Source organism: Setaria viridis, chromosome 7, assembly GCF_005286985.2.
Source record: "Setaria viridis chromosome 7, Setaria_viridis_v4.0, whole genome shotgun sequence".
Taxonomy (NCBI): Eukaryota; Viridiplantae; Streptophyta; class Magnoliopsida; order Poales; family Poaceae; genus Setaria; species Setaria viridis.
Window position 1 is genome coordinate 34,905,221 of NC_048269.2, and position 15,902 is coordinate 34,921,122.

Genomic DNA, 15,902 nt, shown 5'->3' on the forward strand with positions numbered 1-15,902 from the left:
AATCCTCTTGGAGATTTCCTGTCTGATCCGCACGCTCACTGACTGGAGTTCACATTTTTTTTTCCGAACGCTGTCGCGGCATTGCTGGTTAGTTTTGAGCTGTACAACTTATATGAAAAGGAGGTGGTCCTTAGATTTGCCCTGCTGTTGAGTTTGCCAACACTGTGTCCCTCTCGCATTCGGAAATTTTTAAAAGAGGCACACTGCTGCAAAGTTAAAACTTTTTTGGGATCACCACAGATCTCATTCACCAACTAACCACAGGCAACTCGGGATTAGGCTGCTGACTCACGTGAAGAAAAGCTTTTGAGGTGTCACTGCATGAGCATGATCACCATTGTGCTAGGCGTGCGATGTAGCAGCAGCAGCAGTGTTTAATAGATAGTCTTTGAGTTGTTGAAGTTGAAGACTAGGCTAAACAACTTTTTTGAGAGTGTAGGACCACCAAATTAGAAAAAAAAAAGGATTTGGCATTCCCTCTGCATCTCCAGCTAGGTAGTTTGAGATGCAAGAATGTCAGCACCCAAGAGGGACAAAACAGCAAGAGCTGGATCGTCAGCTCTGCACTTGCATCCTTAAACAAACATCAGGCATGGTAACTCATAAAGTGTGGCAAGCAAGAGGTTCTTGGCTGCACAGATTTTTACAGTGAAAGAGTTAATAAGGCTGAAAGCAACTAGGTAATTACATAACATGAATCCAGTTACAGTGAGATGCTTGGAGTAGTGCATTGTTGCTTGAGACACACGGTCACGGTGTGATTAGGATGTAGCGAAAGCTGCAGAGACCTGAATGCGCTCGATCGGCTGCTATGTATGACAGGGTAACTAACCGTAGAAGATCGATGTGCTATAATACCAAAGAAATTGCAGCAGCAAGAGCGAGAGTTGATGGCTGTCAGGTTCATGATCCAGGTGGTAGGGTGCAGGAAAGTATTTTCAGCGGAGTGCTGGCCTGTCCCATGGAGGCCTGCAGGGTGGGGGCCCTCACGGGCAATGGGCACTGTCCTACATGCTGGGGACTGGGGAGTTCCGGTTTGTTGCTAGGATTGAACCAGTGCGTTTTTATGCAAGACAAGTGCAGCCCTGAATGGCCACGAGAAAGAAAGTAGAAATCAGCTAGCCAGCTGAGCCCAGATATGTCGACAGAAATGTACAGCAGGTCATGTCCAAGAACACAGGGACATGACACGACATCTCTGCAGGGTGTAGGATGCAGAAGCAGCCATGGATGATCGGTGCTCGCACGCGCAGGCTCTGCACGGCCCCCATAGCTCACCGCCTCCTGTCGCTTCCTCTGCTGCACCCACCATATCTCATCCTTCCGTGCTGCAGCCTCCTTTGCCTTCACCGATCACCACTATATATACGGGCCTCAGGGCCTGCACCTGCACTGCCACTGCACCATCCATAGCCACGGCAACTGCACCGTGCTCTGATCCATCGATGGCCAGGGACGACGCAGGGCGTGGCCATGGCGCCGGCGTTGCGCGGCTGTACGTGGCGATGCTGTCGCTGCAGTTCGGGTACGCAGGGTTCCACGTGGTGTCGCGGCTGGCCCTCAACATGGGCGTCAGCAAGCTCGTCTTCCCCGTCTACCGTAACCTCATCGCGCTCTGCCTCCTCGCACGACCGCGGTGCAGACGTGGTGCATCGACTGCGGCAGCCCCGCACGTGTTCGTGGCCGTGTACCAGCCCGTGCAGACGCTCCTCGTCGCCGTCATGGCGTCGCTCATCCTCGGCGAGCGCTTCTACCTCGGAGGGTACGTACAATATAGCACATCTTCTTTAGTTATATTTCGTCTTCGTGCTCACCGACTCCCGCCTCCGGCAGAATGGTGATCATGCTGTGACACGTCAAAAGCTTTTCTCATGTGAGCCAGCAGAGTTGCAGCAAGGCGTCACTCTTTCTTCCTCCGGGACGGTGGTGGCATAGGTGGCCCTTCGGTCCGACGCGGCGCACACACATCGCCGGCACGCCGCCGGAGACAGACAGCCACGACAATTCAACCACTCGTGTCTGCCTGCGCCACCTTCAACAATGCCCGCCACCGTTCCGACGCTATTGTCGCGCTGCCGCTCCCTCGCCGCCGTCAAGCAGCTCCATGCCCATTTCCTCTCACACTCCAACTGCCCCTTTCCCTACAACCACTTCCTCTCCAAGCTCCTCTCCCTCTGCTCCTCCTCCGCCACTGCCGCCTCCGACTATGCCCTCCTCCTCCTTTCCTCCCATCCGGGCCCCACCGCCTTCTCCTACAACGTTGCGTTCCGCTTCTTTGCCTTCTCGCACCCGGGCACCTCCCTTTGCCTGTTCCTCCGCATGCTCCGCGCCGAGCTCCGCCCAGACACCGACATAACACGGGAGACCAACTCTCTAGAGGAGAACTCAAATCTTTTATTCACCTACTCACAACTTGATACAACACTCACTCTTACACTCTTTATGTGACTACCCTATCATGACACCAGTACACTACATAGCAACTTTATCATCTCTTCACCTATAATTCACATGTCACTCTATGCCATGGTATGACTAGCAGGGAGGGGAGCACCTCTATTTATAGATCTTCATGATCATTGTGGTGTTCCCATGTGGCAACTTCCATACTCTTCCATACAAAATATACTAACTCTAGAAACTTCCTCATTCTTATCTAGTTTCTTATACTTCTACCATGCTAAAATATCTAGTTCTAAAGTATTCTACACTTCACCATGAAGCATAGCAACTATGGCTCGCGCATTCTCTTCAATTTTCTAGAACCTTCTTACCTTGCCATGATCTTATCCTTATACTGTCACATCCGGTTTTAAAGGCAAAACTAGATGACTATCATATGTGTGCCAGGATCAAGTTTCACACATACGATGACGTCAGTAAATATCAAATACAGTGTTAAAACGTAAAGAGAGAGAGAGAGAGAGAGTTACATAGACTACGTAACCAGAAATGAGATAAGAATCTCTGGTATAGTAGCGGATCTCCAACAACTCCACAGGCAGCTGACTGGGGGCCAACGCCTACAGCTCCTCTAAAAACTTCAGTAAGGTCCTCAAGGTTCTCTAGGTCTGAGCAGCTATTCGGACATTGTAGATGCAATATATAAAACACTAGCATGAGCACATGTCATGCTCAGCAAGAGAGAAAATATATGACATGCAAGGCTTTATGTGGTGGAAGGCTGACAAGGTTAACTGCAATTAGCACTTTTAGTTGGTCAAGTTTTATTCAACAGCTAATTACTATCAAATGTAAGTTTATACCATCCCAAGTATTGATATACCGTAAACATGACCATAACAAATAACACATGTTTCATCTTCAAGTGAATTAATCATGTGAGGATTCAGGCCACTCTTGACCGTGAGCATGGCTGTTATAAGAGTTTTAGACACTCTACAGAGGTTGTACATCTTTACCCACAAGTCACGTAAAAGTTCAAGAAAACTTTAGACCTAACCATGCTGTGCAAAAGTAGGCACGATATCACACTTCTGAGGTGTGATTGCATAGAGACGCTACAAGGTCTTTATAAAGATTCCTCTATAGGTACACGAGTGGTCATCTCTATGTATCCTCAGTTATCTGAATTTCTGTGCACCCTCTGATATCTGAAAGGAGGAGAATTACAGTTGATAGTACCCGTTTGATCATATTTCTTTAGCTCGATGAGAACAACCTGCAGCATGAGAAGAGGTCAACTAGCTGGCATTTTGGTAATCTTCGTTTGCGCCCTGCTTATAAAAAGGATAATAACTGTACAAGTAAAAAGTCACTGTCAGATAGTGTAACTGATGACCAATCACTAACAGATCACTACTATGAACCAACCAAAATGGTGTCAGTTGCGTACGCACTGCTATTTTTTATCTGAAGTCCAATAGTAAGGTGGTAGCAGGCTATCAGATGAACGTGGTTCAACTGGGATAGTATAATTTTTATGACTGATGCAGTTACGGTCAGTGCTCTAGTGTTGTTCTGTCAGATTGCACCAACGTCCCCTGCTGAATTATCTAGTGCCTTTTGGGATTGTTGTGCAGATGCTTGCGAAGTCACTCAAGTTTGGTTAGTGGTTATGGAGAGAAATCAAACAATGTCTTTTTTTTCTTAATCTCACCTTTGAAACTGCTACCTGCACGCCCTGCTGGTTTGCTGCTACCCTGCTATATCTGTGATGAATTTCAAATTTGACTGAACGAGTCTAAAGATGAAGTCAAACTGCTGATGGATTGATCTGAGAAGGCATCCATCTCGAGGTTTTTACTCTTGACATGAAATCTAACCGATTCTCTGCAAATCTAGCAGAGATGCATGCTCATCATGAAACTCCTTGCAAGTGGAAGAGGACTAGCAATAATCCAGTGGAAGTGGAGGATGTTGACAGGCCGTGTCACTATCAGGCAGCAGTGCTGAGCTCACATTCCCTGGTTCCAATGTCACCTGCCCCTAGTAATGGCCAAAACTGACATCCAAACAACTCAAAGCCTCAGCCGGTCATGGTGACACTTGGCTTTGCTGAGGAGAGAAATGCAGAGCACGCAGCTCCCAGCTCCACGCCTCCAGACTCCTGTGCTCCATCACAAAAATAGGCCGTTCGTATCCAGCTGCGATCATGCTCCTTTTCCGATATGCATCCATCCTGATCCTGGAGAGATGAGAGGCCTGACCGGACGAGAGCTTCATCACTTTGCTCGACTGTCGCCATCATGATTGCTCAAGGAAGATAGGCCTGTTGTTCGCAGGAGTACTGGTACTGTGCTTCAGTTTCTGAGGTCAACATGTCCAATCAGAGCTTCATCAAAAAAACATGTCCAATCAGACCAAGAATCCAAATCTTGGACTCATCAATGTTGCTATTCAGCGTTCGCGGGTAGCTGACTGCACGACTCCAATATCCAATCTCAATGCACGATTTTATCTCAATGAAATTGTAGTACGTGGTTTCATTGCACAGTTTCATTAGATTTTATGGAATTTGGCAGCTGTGTTAAGTGAGTTTTATGGGGATGAAATCCACTCTCCTTTCTTCTCATAAATAGTATGCTAAGCTAGCAGTTTCGTTGATGTGGTACAAAATTAAATGTCTATGAAACTCCCATGGTACTCTCATGGAGACTGGCATTACAGTGCTGGTCGGGTAGTGCAAAATACTGTAGAGATTTGACTGAATAATAGGACACGGAGTCACAATGTTGAATTTCATTCTGCAAAAAAAACATACTACTAAAAAACATACTAGTAGTATCTTTTTTTTTTGGTTGAAAAAAAATGTTTGCACATAGAGCCATTCAAAACCAAATCTGCAAGTGCCATGCCAATGCCATGATGGAGGATTGAAGCATCTGGGCAGTGGTTGAGAGCATCGGAGAACAGAAAACATGCACTTGAATGCTGCACATCTCTCAGGCTTTTACTTCCGACATGAACTCCAACCGGATTTCCTGCAAATACATACTGGTTCTTGGCTTCCTTCCTACTACTTTGCCTGACACTTGACCGGACCAGAGTACTACGTGACAGGGCCTGAGGCAGTGCTGAGCTCACATTCCCTACTTCCTGTGTCATGGCAATGGCCAAAACTGACATCCTAACTGCCCCAACTCACACTGGTACCACTTGCACAGTGTAGGCATGCTCAGCAAGTTCCAAGATTTTCCATTCCATCCTTGTGTATACGCAGCTCCTATTCCTGTGTATTGCCATTCACCTGACCTGACCTCCCAAGCCGTCACCATTGAACATCGCCCACAAGGCTCAAGTGCTCACGAGCGGTCCTTAAACTTACACGGCGGCGGCTGTATCATTCCGATTCCTATACTTTTTTTTTAACAGTAAAGGGCAGGATTCCTATACTCTTAGAATGCATTTTTTATCCCTAAACTCTGTTTGAGTCTTACCATAGTCCAATCGGGTCCCCATGCTGTGCGCCTCTAGCCAACATGGAGTCTACGTGGAAATGGCGAGCATGATCTCTTAGTCCTTGCCAGGGAGCGGAGGAGGAAGAGCGGCAGCAGGTGGCAATCTCGCGAGCTGGGGAGAGCGACGGTGCTGTAGGCCGCGCCATCTTCCAGGTTGTGGCAACTTGGCATGCCGCATGCATGCCGCGAGCTCACAGTCGCCTGCCTCGGCTTCTCCGTCCTCTACGTCGACGAGCTACTCCCCGGTCGTGTGATCACTACATGTGCCCATATCGAGCTGCCGCCGTCGCGCGTGCGAAGGAGGTGCCATGGGCGGAGCCGCGTTGACAAGAGACGGCGAGGCCGAGGAGGCAGCAGGGACGGAGACGACCATGGACGCTGCGAAGGTGAGGCACTGGCTTAAGCATAAGATCGAGCACCTGGCGTGCGTTGTCCATGCGCCACCAAGGCCACGACTAACAACTTGTTGAGCACAACGGGAGAAACAACATGCGCATGGGCGCAAATGGCAGAAGACGCCGATGCGCGGCTCGCGGTATGCATCAACTCGCACGCTCGCACCACTGCCCGGCGGTGATGCCGTCGGCACCATGCTCTTCATGGCCATCTTCAATCCCGTTATCCGCGATGTTTATTAGAGTCTCTCGTCGAGGTCGTTATGTTCATCGCATACGAGACAGCCGCTTCCAAGGCTGAGGACAAGAACTGGGATGCTGAACAGCAGCAGCCGTACGTGCTGAACCTCAACGTGGAGGTACCTCAGCGTCGAGCTGACAGTGTCGTCCCAAATGGTGTCGACGCCGGCGTTGGTGCTGCTGCTATCGAGCTGGACTTCATGCGCGGCATCGGCGTGAAGTCTGGTCCCTAGTGTGCTGGAGAGAAGAACTACAGGACAAAGGGAGCAGTGGTGGCAATTGTGGTGCTCCTCGCCGGGGAAGAAAGGAAGCGAGAGGCCAATCCATGCTAGCGTGCTGAGAGAACTGGCTTGTGGACCCTATGGACGGTCCAGCCATGTGACAACACGCCACGTCCATATGTGGGTGCGGGTCAAGACCCATTTGGACTTGAGAAACAAAAACAAGTTTAGGGACATAAAAATACATTTTTAGGGCACAGGGATCGGGACGACACGTATGTGTAAGTTTAAGGAATTGCTACGCATTTTACTCTTAAAAAAATTCTAGTGAAAGGTGATGGAAAATGGGCATTGTCTTTAACTATTGTATTTTTTCCCTTGTTGTGTCATTTTTTTCTGAGGTTAATCTTTTAGAAGAGTCATGCTTTTAGACCGATTCTGCCAACTAGAAATACGTATAACTGTTGGCATGTTGCACATGAGTAAGATAAGAACAGGATGCATATTTTTGACGTCAATCTTTTGTTGTGAAGCGAGTGACATGGGCGCTGGCCATCATGGAGTATTGAAGGAGGTAGCAACAGGGCGATCGATCGAAGGGCAGTGAAGTGATGACCTGCACTTAATGTTGGTCATCATTCGCTCATGCCTCGGGACAGCAAGAGAGATCTGTTCCAAGATCAGCAAGAACATTTGAGTTGACAGCCAAAGACTAGGCACACTGCACTGTGCATTTGAGTACTGTACACTTGCTACTGCTAGTAGTAGATGCAATCGAGTGCAACGGTTAAATGCCATTGACCTTTTGACCTCAAGTTAGCATGTGTGCTTGTATGATGATCCGCCTTTGTTCAACTCCAAACCACAATGTTGTCTACTGTAATTTCACAAGAAATGCAGCGGTCTCGATCTGTGTGTGTTGAGGGAGAGGGTCCAGAGGGAGGAAGCGCAAAGGCAAGAAGGAAGACCAGGAGGGGGCCAGGGCTGACAAGACCGAGGAGGAAGAGGAAGAATGATGGCGTATCTTTGGACCTGGAGTGCGTCATCAATTCATCCCCATCATCACACTCTGTTGACAGCTAGCTACCACGCACACAGCCTCGACTCTGCAGCTGACAGAGGATGATACATGACGCACAGCATTGACTCGTACAAGAACACTCCTTTCATCGAGCTTGAGGGCGGGCTATAAATAGACTCCCAGGCACACTTGAGCGAAACACATCGAGCTCTTCCTCATCTAGCCTCCTCGTCCTCCCCGACCCCCTGCACAAGTGCAAATCATCTGCCTGTAAAGGCCAAGCCAACCGCGCTACTGCAGAGTTGAGGGAGAGGTACTAGTGCTTCAAATGCAGAGCATTGCAGATTCGAGTGTATATTTCCAGTTGTCTGTGTTGAACCCTTTGTTTCTTGTTTCCAGTTGAAGTTACATGTGTTTTGATCATGCTCGTTCTGAAAATTGACTGCAAGCATTTGACTTCTGAACTTTATTTTGGTGGTTTTGGATGCATGTATATGCAGGTAGTTTGCCAGGCGAAGGATGGAGCGTGTGAACTCGAGCCTGTGCCTGGAGAACCTGCGGATGATGCACGAGAACGAGCGGCTGCGGAGGAAGGCGCAGCAGCTGGACCAGGAGAACAAGGCCCTCCTCGCCCAGCTCAAGCGCAAGCAGCAGCAGCAGCAGCACAACTCCTCGGCGTCGTCGTCGGCGTCCCAGCAGCAGCAAGGCGCCCCTTCCGCCGCCACCGCGGCCAACAACTTCAAGGCGGCCGGCAAGCAGCAGCCCACTATGTGAACAAGTGACCGCTAGCTGCATCCTTGTCTTTTGTAACGTAGCAGTAGCTAGCTGGTTACTACTCCTAACTAGCCACTGGTAGAGTAGTAGTAGAAGGAAGTTAGGAACTGATGATGATGGTTAAGCCAGCAGCGGCAGCATTTTGTGCTACGCGGATGGAGTACTCAACTCAACTAGTCAGTTGAGCAGTCAGTCTTTCACAGTGCACGCAGCATGCTACCGACGATTGTTCCAGTACTGCTGCTTTTGTAAAAACAAGTGCCTCTCTCTTGTATGCAAATATGCGATGCAATAGAGTTTTTCTCGAGGAAGAAGAAATGGGAGAGATCAGTACTGCATGAATAGTAGTATAATCGACTTGGTGGAGTAAAGCCCTTCACCCTTTTCAACTCATGTTTGTTTTTTAAATGCACACATGCCATGTTTGTCTGAGCCTGAGTGTCTGACGCGCGGTTGACCATGTGAACCCTGCACAAGCTGCTGGTGACTGGTGAGTGCTTGCGAGATACCAGGCCGGCAGGCCCCCCCGTGCGTTTCACTGGAAAGCCCAGCCCAATATGAGCCCGACAGGGAAAAACCCGTCGTCTGGGCTGCGCATGGATTCAGGCCTAGTAATTAATTTTGTATTAATTAATCAATTACGTTGCTTTGCCTAGCTGGGCAACCTAATTATCAAGTCTTGCGTTTCCATATATTTCTTCCTTCATAAAAAGAAAATAGGAATTGTAGGCAACCTACTCTACTCTACCGGGTCACGATGTCACCACCTAACGCGCGCGCCATTCCCAACCATCTTTACCCACCCTCGTCTATGTTCGTGCAAGCAAGGTAAAGCATCATCATATATACCACCGGTACCCTGCACGCCACGCCCAGCTCTACCTTCAATTCCTTTTTCTTCATCCAAGTCACCAGGAAATTAAACACATACAGTATATCACAAAGCAACATGGCAGGCATACGCATGGCCAGCGACGACGATGGCCGGAAGAAGGTGGTCCCCGACATCGACGACGAGGACGAGCTGTTCGAGCTCGACATCGACCTCCTCGACGGCCACCGCGGCCATTACTATTCTGCTGCCGTCGCCGACGACGGGCAGCAGCAGCATGCTCTGCTGGCCAACTGCCTGCTGCCAGCACGGTCGGTGAGCAACGCGGTGCCGGTCGACGCGAGCAGCGCGCTGTCGTCGTACCCCTACTCCGGCTACTACAGCTCCAGGAGGCTCGTCTTTGGTGGCGGCGTCGGCAGGAGGTTTCTTCTTGGACGGCCAGGGAACTCGGCCAGGTTTTGCTTCTCGAGCAGAGGCTTCGATGCCTACTTTCAGAGGTACTGATCGGGCACGTTTCGTCCCATGTAATGCAACAGCTAGCAGTACAGACTACAGTCTACAGACCGATCGAGCAAGGTAACTAGCTAGCTAGGTTCAGTGGCTTATGTTAAAGCGCAATAAAGAGGCTGCATTTTTGCCACAATATGGTTCATTTCTGGCTCAGTCGTTGTGTACTATAAATCGACGGAACAGTTCAACTTTGTTTTCAGTCACTTTTTTTTTTCGGAATTTCGGGTGATTATGTGATGGTTTCTCACCCAGATTTCTAAGGCCAGGATCATTCCAAGATTCCAGATTTCTAATTATCTCTCAGGCGATTATGATTATAGTGTATGAAAACAAAAGAAAAGGCAAGCACATTGGACAACGACGCTCCTCCCAGATTCATTTCATCAGTCTGGGTTCTGAATCTTCATTTGTCTCTAAATATTCAGTGGATTCAGTTAACATTGTCAGTATGCTAAGGTTTCTGAATATTCATTAACCTCTGAATATTCGGTGTTATGAATGTATTAATTCATTTTGCCTATTTCTAGTAACCATTCTGATTTGCTCCATTTTTTCTGCTTTCAGTTTCTTCATAATTCAGTGCAATATGGTTGAGTGCCTTTTCCATCCAATTCTTGCTCCATTCATTGCTTTTCTCCATTTTTCAATTTTATGCCATCTTAAGGTTGTTCCACTTTCTATGTGTCATGTCTTTTTCTTCTTTTGACCAGCTCTCAATCAGAAACACAATTGAAGAACTATATAACATTTTCCAGATTTAAATTAGCTCATCTTTTGATGGATTTACTTTATTAGTATTCAATTTACTTACTGATTTAGACAGCATTAAAATGCACCGAAGTTAACATTGTCAGCTGAATATTCGTTGTAACCACTATATAGCAGCTACTATTGCTGTGTGAAACCACTACACAACAGGTTGAAGATTTCCTACAAACAAGATCAATTGTTCAGAGTCATTCAGTATTAGTCAATTTAGAGTCCTATTCATTTCTTTAGTGTAGTCTCATATTTCATTTTTTTCAGATTTTCTAAATATTCATTCTATGCTCTAGGCTCGATATGAGTACAGATGCCCATCCTTTTTCTGTCTCCATTTTTTTTTCTAAATGTTTCATTATATTGCTTTTTGATCTGTTGTAGCTGCACTAACATCGTCTTTCAGGTTAAATAATTCAGTGATTCATTATTCAGTTTTCTTCTTTTTTTTTTCCCGACAAAGTCAAGGCTGCAGCTGCAAATGGATCTTGGCTCTAAAGCATTCGGGTCTAAGATTTAGCTGCTGCATGCAGGTCTGAATTCTGTATTAGTTCTGTTTTGTTTTAGTGTAGTCTCAGATTTCATTTTTTGATATTTTCTAAATAGTCAGTATATGCTCTAGGCTCGGTATGAGTACAGATGCCCATCCTTTTTCTATCTCCATTTAACACCGATCATGCATGTGATTCTGTTTCTTTTTTGTCAAGATCACTAACAATCTCTATTATGGTTGAGGATGCAGGGCATCGTTCATCACCATCAAGTCTGATGGCTTCCAAAGTGGCTTGGTGTTCAATATTCAGCTTAGTCTCATGTACAGTTTATTTTGTTTCATGTCCTTATTCTGTACATGAATAAATGAATGCTGAAGCAAAATTATTCTGCGAGTATTATGCACAGATAGTTGCATTGTGATGTTATGCATTTCTAGTTTCAGTTTTGTCATCTCCATGTTCAATTTTCTTTCAACGCTTTTATGAACCAAGCAACAATTAATGATCAGTGTTAAATTTAGAAGCAGAGATGAATGGACAGTAAATGAATACCACCTGCACCATTTTAGTAAGTTCAACAATTAATGGTCAGTGTCAAATTTAGAATCAGAAAACAATGGATAGTAAATGAATACTACCTTCACGGCTTCACCAGCAACATAGTTTCCCCCCCTAGTTATTTCTTTATTTTTCTTAGCTGTTATTGGGTCAAAATCTGAGTGATACACAGGTTGAAAATTACCCGGATGACAGGTAGTCACTCCCTTTTTTTTACTCTTTTGATTGAACCCAGGCCCAATCCGCGTGGATGTGATAGTATGGGCCAAGTAAGCCCAAATAACCTTTCCAGTTATAGCCCAATTAGGGCCTCGTAGGGCTTACAATCCTTTCTTGCCCTACGAGGCGTACTCTCGCGATACCTATAGAAATACGTCTTCTAGTGGAGATCGCGTATCGATTGTGCACGTGGGAGCACAAAGCACAGCTGCGCGCAACTCGGGCGTGGCGCCGGTGGCGGATTGGCGTCGCGGAACCGCCTCGGCGATGACGCCCCCGAAGCCCCAGCCACCGGCTGCTGAGAGATGGTGCTGCCAGGTCGCGGGGCGGCGCCACTTCCTCATCGAGCGATTGCTTCCACCGAGATGAGGTCGCGGTGACCGGCCGGTGAGGGGACTCGCATTCGCTCGGCCCTCGCCTCCCTCTGATCGCATTCAAGTTTCCATGTTACTTATTTTGTTGATTGGGTGCGTTGTTTATGTGCTGCCGTTGAGCAACAATTTCACTCGCGCGTTTCAATTAGCACAAATTGATCCTCAAAAAAATTAGCACAAATTAGCATGAACTGCTGGGTATTCCATTGTCTTCGTTGGCGACAACTCTGCTAGTTTTACTTTGATTGTCTCCTATTCGAAATCCAGCAGATATCTGACATTTCTGTGACTTTGTTCGATAATAACGTCTCATCAAAGTTAGGCGTTTTTGGTTTACATTTACTTAAGTTGACTTTTATTTTCCTCCCAAAATAAAGTCGAGTTGTTTATATATCCGGTATAAAATTGGGCTGCTGCAGATGTGGTGTGTGTTCCACGTTTCCCTGAGAGAAAGTTGGGCATCTGAAAGTTGACATATGCAAGGAACCTAGAGTTCAGAAAGAACAGAGTTGCCTATTATCGTTGAAATCTGTAGTGAACAGAGTTCAGAAAGGACAAAAACGCCTACTGTGGTTATATAGAGCTGTGTAATATTCGGGCACTAAGAAGAGCAAAGGAAAGCACCAGATAAAAGAAACAAACGTGTAGGATATGGCCTATTTCCGGGAAGAATTTTTAACCTGCATCAATCAGAACATGTTATCATCGAAATGATGGATTTCATAAAATATATTATGAGGTTTTGGGATTAGAAAATATAAATGTGTGGTGATGTGTAGAGGAACTTTTATCTGCAACCAATACTCGATGATGAAGTTGCGACCTAAGATAAGACTTCGTCCTTAGTATATTTATTGCCCTTTTATCTTCCCTTCAAAAAAAGTGCGTTTTCATCTTGCATCTTTGGCCACTCAATGGTTACTAAGAAAAAGGTTCAACCATAAAGCCAATTAAGCCTGGTTTTCTTTCGTTACATATATCAAAATATAATAAAAAAATTGGGTACATGTGACATTGGAAGAACCATGTTTACTGTTGAACCTAGAAATTCTCACATTCATCAGGAGAGAAAGGAGAGATCTGGATACCATTTGCTTGATATGTTTGGATTATACATTTGTTGAATATTCAGATACGTTAGAAGTCTAAATTCTGAATAGAGCACCATATCTGGACTAGAAGATTGATATTTTCAGGCATTAATTTGGAAACTTTACAAATAATCTTTGTTGCATATTTTCATATGCCTCACAGATATGTGAGAATTTCTGCTAGTTTTTTATACTCTTACCATTAGTATTTTCAATATTTAACTTCTTCTTCCTACTCTTTCTTATTTGCCTTTCTGCATTTTAGTGGCATATGTATTCAAAAGGTATATGAATTACATCTTGAATACCCGAATTCTTCCTTCAACTAGCAAAGAGAACTGAGATTCCACTCCCCAGCAACTGAGAACACAAGTAAAATCGTTTATACTTGACGCTTTGTAGGCTAGCCAAGGGAATTCTCCTTTGCACAGGTTGCAATGTTGCTTGTATAAGTAGCCTCTTGTGAACAAAGAGAGCATTCAGTTTAGACTCAGATACCATACTTTAACATTTCTAGTAGGCAGTCCTCTAGGTGGTACCTCCCTTATCTGTCCATGCCTCTAACAATAATTCACTAGGGATGTCTTCATATTTCTACAAGGTGACATGACAAAATCTGACAATTTCCATTTCCAGGAGATTTGGATGTCAGAAAAAGTGCACATAGTGTGAATCTGGCAAGTGGCACACTGCAAATAGTAGATGATTTTTTTTTGCCTGTGGGGGATGTCCAACAACCCTGGTTTCAGACTTTCAGGGACTGTCTTATACATGAAATTTTACTATAAGCATGGATCATTCATGACTCAATCTTAACACTTGCAAAACAATCTAGTACTGATACAATTTGCAAAATGCATCCGGATCATTCATGGATCATTGATTTTGTAGTAAGAGGATCTGAAGGCGCTTATTTATCATAATGTGGACAGTGGGATCTAGAACTTTCAGCGCCTCCTAGCAGCTGTTTCTCTCTGAGCATTGAAGTAGACAGCAGCTACAGGGAGGCCAAGGTCATTTTCCTCAGCAAACTGCTTGGTGTTGAAATGATCCCTGAAGGATGGCACAGTTACAGTTTGCCTGCGCTTCTGCTTGAAGAGCACAAAAATGAACCTGTGGATACCAATGCTAGGTCTTGGGCTCTCGTAGCTTATGACCTCTCGCCCTGCAATTTGGAAGATGCATGGTTATTAATTCAAAGAACAATTGGAACATGGCATAGATTAAGCATGAATCAGTGAAAGAGCCTACCAAACGAGGCATCTGTTGTCCCAGGTATATCGGTCACGATCCTGCAAATGTAAAGGATAACATTTAGCCACACCACAAAGTGTTCAGAAAATGTGCTGTTTTGTGTATATGGAAGATGTGATGCTATCTTCCTTAGCAACATATGTTATTTGATGTCCATGAGGTAAGAAATGCTGAATATTACCAGTGAAGGTGCTCTCTTTGATATGGATCACTTGGTCCTGGGACATCTGGGTCTGTCATAACCTGAAATTTGAAGAGCTATGGCCATTAGGGAAGGAATATTACATATAGAATATTTGGATTTAACCATGAAGCATTTGACTGCTAACCAATGTAAAGAAAGACCGCAAGTCACCCCCTTGAACCTCTACTCTTGGTTTAGATACAACTGCTGATGGGTATATCTCGTGGCCATTGAAGACAAGTTTGTTTGAGTTGTAGGTCACTGTCATCTTCACACATGGATTAAAGGAGTCGAGGACTTCACCAATCACCCGACCGACTACGAGTGCCTCGACAGACCTAGACATGGTTGGAGGGACAGGTATTTGTATTCTGCAGAACAAATGCTCTGACTGAATGCAGCAAGCTAATGCACTCAAGGATGTGCCGCGAGCTGCTTATTGGGCATTGGTTGAGCACAGGCCTCTATTTATAGTGGTTTGGAACCTGTTGCCAAGTGTAGGATCAAAAGAGGATGTGAAGCATGTGTGTTTTTTTAGTTGGGCATGCTATGGATGCAGCTGAAAAGGCAACAGGAAGGATGTATGCTTTTTCCAAGAAAGCCAACAAGGGGTACTATATTTCTCTAACAATCACATAAAGAATCTACACAAGCAATGCTTCACGTATCTTCTTTCAAGTTCTTGGGATCCCCTCTCAGAACCATCTGATATGAATAATTGACTACAAATGTGCAAAATTTTCCTTTTCTTATTGAGATGAACGTACTGAAGGTATTCTTTCATGAATGAAACAATGTTTTTCGGGTGTTGTCGTCACAAAATATGTGATAGATCAATAAGTATATTTTATACCTTTATAGAACGTAACACACCTCCAGGAAAGTGGGTCACGGTAAAGATTACGGTGCTAAACTATCTTGTATTGCTGGGAAACATCGCTCACCTACCTACGTAGGATCTGCATGACAGCCACTTTGCAGAATTCAATGCTTAACCGTGTTATCAAATTATTGTGTGCCATTATCTCTATGCCCTACTGAAAGAGAAAAAAGGA

The 15,902-nt window shown here is 45.5% G+C and overlaps 3 protein-coding genes across 3 annotated transcripts; 2 read left to right on the plus strand and 1 right to left on the minus strand.

Annotated features, from left to right (window-relative positions):
- The first annotated feature begins 8,006 nt into the window (after positions 1 to 8,006).
- Positions 8,007 to 8,875, plus strand: LOC117865258 (uncharacterized). The gene is made up of 2 exons (XM_034749415.2): positions 8,007 to 8,111; positions 8,299 to 8,875. Exon 2 carries the CDS (start codon positions 8,318 to 8,320, stop codon positions 8,570 to 8,572), a length of 255 nt encoding a protein of 84 aa, XP_034605306.1. The 5' UTR covers positions 8,007 to 8,111; positions 8,299 to 8,317; the 3' UTR covers positions 8,573 to 8,875.
- Positions 8,876 to 9,436: 561 nt separating this feature from the next.
- Positions 9,437 to 10,273, plus strand: LOC117864119 (uncharacterized). The gene has a single exon (XM_034748133.2). The coding sequence runs from the start codon at positions 9,522 to 9,524 to the stop codon at positions 9,906 to 9,908; it is 387 nt and encodes a 128-aa protein (XP_034604024.1). The 5' UTR covers positions 9,437 to 9,521; the 3' UTR covers positions 9,909 to 10,273.
- A 3,818-nt stretch (positions 10,274 to 14,091) lies between these two features.
- Positions 14,092 to 15,298, minus strand: LOC117864118 (CEN-like protein 2). Its single transcript, XM_034748131.2, has 4 exons — positions 14,993 to 15,298; positions 14,845 to 14,906; positions 14,661 to 14,701; positions 14,092 to 14,574 (listed from the first exon to the last, which is right to left on the minus strand). The coding sequence occupies exons 1-4, from the start codon at positions 15,191 to 15,193 to the stop codon at positions 14,357 to 14,359; spliced, it is 522 nt and encodes a 173-aa protein (XP_034604022.1). The 5' UTR covers positions 15,194 to 15,298; the 3' UTR covers positions 14,092 to 14,356.
- Between the last annotated feature and the right edge of the window lie 604 nt (positions 15,299 to 15,902).

Bases quoted from the DNA above. Each gene is read 5' to 3' on its own strand.
- LOC117864118 (XM_034748131.2), bottom strand. From the start codon at position 15,193: ATGTCTAGGTCTGTCGAGGCACTCGTAGTCGGTCGGGTGATTGGTGAA. The intron at 14,907-14,992 runs GTTAGCAGTCAA...TTCAAATTTCAG, and splicing joins TGCGGTCTTTCTTTACATTG to GTTATGACAGACCCAGATGT. The intron at 14,575-14,660 runs GTAGGCTCTTTC...TCCAAATTGCAG, and splicing joins GACAACAGATGCCTCGTTTG to GGCGAGAGGTCATAAGCTAC.
- LOC117865258 (XM_034749415.2), top strand. From the start codon at position 8,318: ATGGAGCGTGTGAACTCGAGCCTGTGCCTGGAGAACCTGCGGATGATG.
- LOC117864119 (XM_034748133.2), top strand. From the start codon at position 9,522: ATGGCAGGCATACGCATGGCCAGCGACGACGATGGCCGGAAGAAGGTG.